Source organism: Pygoscelis adeliae, unplaced genomic scaffold (genome assembly GCF_000699105.1).
Source record: "Pygoscelis adeliae isolate BGI_AS28 unplaced genomic scaffold, ASM69910v1 Scaffold48, whole genome shotgun sequence".
NCBI lineage: Eukaryota > Metazoa > Chordata > Aves > Sphenisciformes > Spheniscidae > Pygoscelis > Pygoscelis adeliae.
The window spans coordinates 2,574,255-2,581,568 of record NW_008825618.1 but is presented as its reverse complement, the minus strand read 5'-3'; the positions used below and the strand labels follow the sequence as shown (position 1 = coordinate 2,581,568).

The window sequence follows — 7,314 nt, the reverse complement described above, 5'->3', positions numbered from 1 at the left end:
TTTTTCATTATTATTATTATTATTATTATTATATTTTATTTAAATTATTAAACTGTTCTTATCTCAACCCATGAGTTTTCTCACTTTTACCATTCCAATTCTCTTCCCCCATCCTGCTGGGGGGGCAGTGAGTAAGTGTCTGTGTGGTGCTTAGTTGCCGGCTGGGGTTAAACCGCGACACATGAGCACATAGTGGTTGAAAGACCAGTTTTGCTACAGATGCCATGGAAAACAGGCACTTGTACTGCCAAGATGCATCAATTCAGGTTCTTCTTGTGGTGTACATATGTATGTATGTAGTCAGAACATTCTTCAGGCAGTTAAAAACATGTCAGAGTAGCACTCCTATGTCTTTTGCAACAATCTTATTATTGAAGGATTCTTACCAAGCGATGTGGAGTCAATTATCTCCCTGTGCATCCTTTGCATTCCTGTGCAGAACTAATTTCTCAGCTCACCTGTTGGGTTGATGCTGTACTCCATACACATTGAATACTCTGCATAGAAATATTCAGTTGGTCTATTGGGATGAATTATTTCTTTGGTCATGTTGCAAGAATTCGTAATTTTATCAAGGCACCCTATTCAGCAAGATATTTAAGCACATTGCCTAATCGAACTTTTGAGATGCTTAAAACTAATTATGTGCTGAATCAGCATCTCAGTACTTAGTTGATGTTGAGTATGGCCTGTGAAGCAATAAAACAATTTAAATCACCTTATATTGAAAACATCTGGTGATATTCTAGCACTTCTAGACTAGATGTCTAATATTGTCTAGTCCATGTAGACTAGTCTATGCTTATTTACTGTCTTGAGGCAGAACACAAATTGCCTAGTGACATTGGTCCAAAAAAAGCCTATATCTGTACAGGTACAGGTACTATAAGCAGAGATTCTTCCTTTTTAGCCTAAATCATACTCAGTGCATGGAGACAGCTTTTCTTCTTCAGAAGGAGATTTGATGTGATACAAAAATGACCTAGGTTTAAATGAAGCGCTTAAAATGAGTGCTTTGCATTTTAGTGATTGAGCCAGCAATACTTTTAATAATATGCCCTCATGCTGCTAGCCTTTTGGATCTGAGGGATTTTCTAATGCAAACCATAATGTAAAACTCATTAGCTACCAGTAGCCAGGGTTCTGAATCTGCTTGAACCAGTGAATTAATTTTCATTTCTGAAAATATTCATAAAATGTTGTTTTATGATAATCCTATGTATTATAGCAGCTTTTAGGTGGCAGTATAAATCTAACGTACTTAAAGCATACAACTGGGTATGAATTAACATATTCTAGCATAAAGGAATTAAGGTGCCCAGATGAATTTTTAAATCCTTGAGTGACATGTGCTGAGCATGTTTACAAAAAGTGAAATGATTACATGGATACTTGTGTGTCTGTCTGTCTTTCTAGTTACACACATAGCTAAATTTGAGGGTGTTCTTTAAAACTTCAGCTGGAACTGTACATGTCTGTGTGTGCATCCATGCAGATATGTATGGCTCCCTGGTATCATGAAGAAATGACTACAGGATGGGTGCAACTACAGTTATTTCTCTGCATTTATAATTGCCTAGGAAAAATTGTGTAGGAAGCTTTAGTTTCACACTGACAGATTTAGACTAATTATCGCTATTGCATGCAGTGCATAAAAGCAAGAAAAATAAAGTAATTAAAGCTTCTGTTCACCCAATTTAGTTGTCAAAATGTATCTGTGAGTTAGATTAAAAGAGGAGGACTTTCAGAAGAACAATAGGATACTAATTATACTAAAGGGCAGACTGAAAAGTTTCACCTTTTCTGTGGACAAGCAAGATTAATTAAAATGATGAATTTTAAGGCACTGGTCTGAAGCCTCAAGATAACAGGGTGAATGCTACAAGATTTTCTTTGTAACTTTCAGCAATTCATTTTGGTGTTTCTATATCAAAAGTCTGTGCTGTGACTAGGAAGTCAGAAGCAACCTGAACATGAATGGAAATCGATTGTTTTTTTCTCAGACCAGAACCCACCATGATTAGCAATTGCCCTAGGACTGAACCAAAAATCAGGATTTTCATTCACTGGATGAGAGAATACAAGCAAGGAGGAAAATGGATGTTGCTTAGCTGTGCACCTGTTCAGCACAGTTGGAGCTATGTCATATTGCAACCTTTCTTCTCTTTGGTTTACCCAGCTGACTCACAGCACATCATGAATCCTCACTTCTGCACTGTAATACTGTGCTGTGTTGCTTTGTAGACCCTAACAGGGACCTGCTCAGCATGGAGGTGGGCGGTTTGCTAAGGTTACCTCTTAACTAAACTATTTCTTGGGAAATGGTGTGACCAGTGTTTGGTTTTGGCAAAGGACTATGTATTGTGATTATTAACTCGTGCTGTAAATCCTTAGGGAGAATCAACTGCCTGAGCTTCTCCTTACCAAAGTTTGGGAGTACTTGGATACCCATCTTTGTATGTACATGCCACAGGCACAGATTTAACAGGACAGGGAGCTACAAACATGTCCTCCCTCTCCTTTTAGCTTCTATGTCCCTTAGCACTGGACCTACCTGAATTCCCATTGCGGTGCAGTGTGACAGAGCCTTTTCAGCAGCTCAGCCCCAGGTGCCAGAGGAGCTGGGAAGACAAGTGATGCTCAGCCTCTGGCAACAGTAAAAAATGGCCAACACGCTGTGTTGCAGTGTTGCCCCTTGTCTCATGATCCTTCTATTTTTCAGTGTTACATTTACCAACATAAATCAGTTTGAACCAGTTCAAACCAGTTCAAATTTTTTCACCTGTTTTACCAAATCATTACTGGACTGACCTAAAAGTGAATCAGATCTGTTTCAGTCAGAGCAATACCTAGATACTAATTGCGCTGAACATGTAATGATTTGACTTCTTGCCTGCAACTGTGGCTCTCCATCTGTGGTGGAAACCTGGCCTGACCAAGGTATAAGAAGCTGAATACATACTCAGGTGGCTGACAAGTCATCCACAATGATCCTTTTAAAGAGTGTCAAAGCTAGCTTAGGTAATGTCTGTGGAAGTCAAAGTCACAGTATTGACTGCAGTTGAACACACTCTCAGGATTTGCGAAGGAGCCTGAAGCAGTAAGTGTCCAAACTGCATATTGGTGTAGCTGTATGTTAACTCATCTGTGTCTTGGAGAGTCTCCATTTTTGGTGGGGTCTCTAGGCATTGGTATGAAACTTCTGCTGTTAGTATTTGTACTATCATTACATAAGACTGAAGTCTTAGGAGACAGTTAGCTTGCCCTTTACAATAAGTGCTTAATTAATGAAAATAACATATACCAAAGAACATCAGATAGCAAAAATAATAGCTGATGTACTTTTCACTTTAGTCCTCTCGCTTTCAAGTATTTAGTTTTGCTATGGGTTGAGTTTATGTAACACCTTAATTTTGTATTTTTCACAGAAATGTAACCTGGAATAATTTAGCTATCCCAGATACGCACTGTTCCAGAGAGCTAGAAGAAGGTTACCAGTGCCCACCTGGATTTAAATGCATGGACCTTGAAGATCTGGGACTAAGCAGGCAAGAGCTGGGCTACAGTGGCTTTAATGAGATAGGTCTGTCCTACTGGTAACATCCATTTCAGTATCCATTTAAAAATGTTTATGAAATGAATAGAACAGATAGCTCATGTCTGTGTTGAAAAGATATCAAGTGCAATCAGTATTCTGCTCAAGTAGAGCACATGCCAGAAAGAGAAGCTGTGCTGTTTGCTTTGGAATGATGAAGTTATCATCTATTTTTAGATTGCCTGGGATCCCAGGATTTAAATAACTTTGAAACAATGTATTTATTTAAGAAGAGTCAACCGTTGATTATCACCAGCATGCAAATGCAATGACTAATTTCTGTGTTTTATTTATGATTCATTTTAGAGTATATAATTCATCCTATTTGTCTAATTTTAGTAGTAATTCCCATGAAAAAAAACCCATCCAGAATTACTTTGATAATCATCTTGGTACTAAAGAGAAGGGGGAAGAGAAAATGAGATCATGTGTATCTGTGGCAATCTCAATCCAAACTGTGTAAGTCAGAACATCACCCAGAAAAATGATTGGGAGTCAGGCAGATTTTGCAATACAGGTGCAATCTGTGTTCTGTGAAAAACACTGCAGAGTCACTAGGAGAATACATTTTCGGCTAGCTGCAACGTGTTGTGCCATCCCCGTGGGGAAACAAGTGTAGAACAATAATTCGGGAAAGGTGGCAAGAGCATGGGCAGCTGTGGCAAGATCCATATCCAAATGGAAAACATGCAGTTACGCTGTCAGAACATTGTGGTTATCTCACATTTATTTAACAGACAAAGGTCCAACAGGAGCCTGCAGCTGTAAATTTTCATTTCAGCACAGGTAGGGGAGTCCCTTCAAATGATAAAGCATGCCTGCAGGCCGTATTCTTTCCAATGCATCTCTCTGACTTTGATAAGGTTTTTTTTCATTTGTCCTGGCCTGAGCTCCAGACTGTTATCCTGGCCCCAGCTGTACTTGAAGGTAATAAAAAGCTCTAAGGACTGAATGACTGCAATCCAAAAAGGTTTTTTGAATATTGAAAGCCTTTGCAGCTGAAATCACTTCAGTTGTTTCCCAGGCTGCTGAATATACACAATGAGCCAGAGAGTTACAAGAAATAGTCTTAGAGTCCTGTTACACGTCCTCTGTGATACCAAATACTTTCTGAACAAAAACTGCCATTTGTGTCCTTTCTTTTTTCTCTTGAGAAAGGGAGAAAAAACTGATTTCGACCAAGCTCCATTCTGTTTCCTCTGGGAGTCAGAAGCGTACCAGTTGTACCAGGACTGCTAGCTGAATAGCACTACTGATAGTACCTATCTTTCACATAAATTTTTTCTTCAGTAGGTCTCAAAAGATAACCCTGTCTGATCTCTCAGACAACCTTCAGATTCCTAAGTTAGTGGCATACTGCCATGCCTGGATGAACATGAGCTGAGTTCACACTAGAAACTAAAAACATCCACACACAAGTTCTCTGGTTTGAGATGGTTTGGCAGGGGAGCGTGGGATAGGTGTATCACCAGAAGAATTATGCCTCAGATTGAAATCACCCTTCTTATCTTGACATGCAAAATTATTTGTGGCATTGAAGGCTGTTATTCTAGCTGCCTACCTGGTCACCAGGGAAAAGTAGTTGCAATGCCTTAGACAAGTTTAAGTGGGTAGATGATTTGAATGAGGCTCAGAGTGCTTAATAGAGGAGGCCAGTATGTTTTTAATGATGGGGGCAGGTTGGCAAAGGCAGCTGAAATAGTTTGTCCAAGGGTGCCTGCAAAGCTGGTTGAAAAAACAGGGCTCAAACTCCGGTCTCCTAAGTTGCAGTCCTATACTTTTATCAATATGTCATTCTGAGTGCTGCATTTTAAAGATCAAAGATTGCGAATAGACTTAGGAGACTTGTCATTGATACATTGTTTTTGTCTAGAAATAGGTAACCACGATATAACACCGCTCAGTACAGCAGCCAGAAGTTAAGTTGAATATCAATTGAAAGCTGATAACTAAACTTTAAAATACTGGGTAAGACACAGCAGCTTTGCCACAAAATGTTAAATAAGCTTCCTCAAATTAGGAATGTTATAAACAGGGTTATAACCAGCAAGTTTATCAATATTTTATAAATCTCCATTTTGTGATGCACCTTTGTATGTAGTTAACAGGTAAGTAATGCAGTAGATCTTTTCTGTGTAATTACACTATTTTATTGTATACAGTCATTGGTATTTTACTTGCAGATTATTATGCAGCCTGTCCTGTTGGTTCCTGAAATCTATCATTACAAAAATCACAAGAGCATAGCAGTTTGGCAGCTATTGTATAATTAGTACCACTTAATTTGCAGCATATAAGTACAAGCTATGCATATTTGAATTTGATCATTTCTGTTATTGTTCTTCTCTTTAAAGAAAAAGGGAGGGTTTTTTACAATTTTGTTACTGGGTGAAGACCAAACTGTCCTAATCAGATAAAGGTTAATAGAGTTTTTTATACTGTGAGGGCTATGCCAAGTAGGTAGTTTCATATTTGGAAAATCCCTTAATTTTGGCCATACCCTGCTCCCACTTTTATACATGGCTTTGGCTTTAAAGGGATGAAAATTGTAAAGATGATAGTGTAAGTTTTGGTACTTGACAATATATTTATTTCCCAAGTTTTCTATTTTTAGTTTTGAGGTGTTCTGTTTATCTGGTTTATGTATGCTTCTATGCAAGTATGTCTGTATTGTTTAAGGAGGAACATCGTTATAGACCACTGATAAATATGGCTTGAAGTCGTCTTGTCAAGATAATCTAGGCCATCCCCTTCCGATGTGAAGCAGACTTCACAATCTTTCCAGGCAATCTATTGCATTGCTTCATTGTCTATACTCTTAGGAAGATTTTCCTAAAGTATAACCTGAATCTTTCTTTTTTGCAATTTAAGATCGTAATTTCTCACCTTATTCAACTACTGACATAGAGAAAACTTTTTAAAAGCTTTTCTGCATCTTTCAAGATTATCATTATGCCTCTTCTACCCTCTATGGCCCTGCTGGGCCACACAGCTCCAAATGTTTCAGTCTTTTGCTATAAGACTTATATTTTATATCTTAAATTGTTCTTATTGTCCTTCTCTAGACTTTCTCCAGCTGATTAACCTCTTTGTTGAAGTGCAGGAGTGGGAGAATACCCCAGTAGAGTCATTACTTTATGTGTTATTAAGCTTTATTACAGTTTCTACATCCTAGTGAGATGTTTTCCATTTTCAGAATAGCATGTTCATAGAATCATAGAATAGTTTGGATTGGAAGGGACCTTTAAAGGTCATCTAGTCCAACCCTCCTGCAATGAGCAGGGACTTCTTCAACTAGATCAGGTGGCTGAGACTCCTGTCCAACCTGACCTTGAACGTTTCCAGGGATGAGGCATCTACCACCTCTCTGGGCAACCTGTGCCAGTGCTTCACCACCCTCAGTGTAAAAAATGTCTTCCTTATATCTAGTCTAGATCTACCCTCTTTTAGTTTAAAACCATTCCCCCTTGTCCTGTCACAACAGGCCCTGCTAAAAAGTTTGTCTCCATCTTGCTTATAAACCCCCTTTAAGTACTGATAGGCTGCAATACGGTCTCCTCAAAGCCTTCTCTTCTCTAGGCTGAACAACCCCAACTCTCTCAGCCTTTCTTCATGGGAGAGATGTTCCATCCCTCTGATCATTTTTGTGGCCCTCTTCTGGACCCGCTCCAACAGGTCCATGTCTTTCTTATGCTGAGGACCCCAGAGCTGGATGCAGT

The 7,314-nt window shown here is 38.9% G+C and overlaps 1 protein-coding gene across 1 annotated transcript in view; it reads left to right on the top strand.

Annotated features, from left to right (window-relative positions):
- NALCN (sodium leak channel, non-selective) overlaps positions 1 to 7,314 on the top strand; it is a 251,553-nt gene that overhangs the window by 49,589 nt on the left and 194,650 nt on the right. The window contains exon 6 of the mRNA XM_009333336.1: positions 3,429 to 3,583. Within this exon, the coding sequence (XP_009331611.1) occupies positions 3,429 to 3,583 (155 nt within the window). The remainder of the gene's footprint in view (positions 1 to 3,428; positions 3,584 to 7,314) is intronic.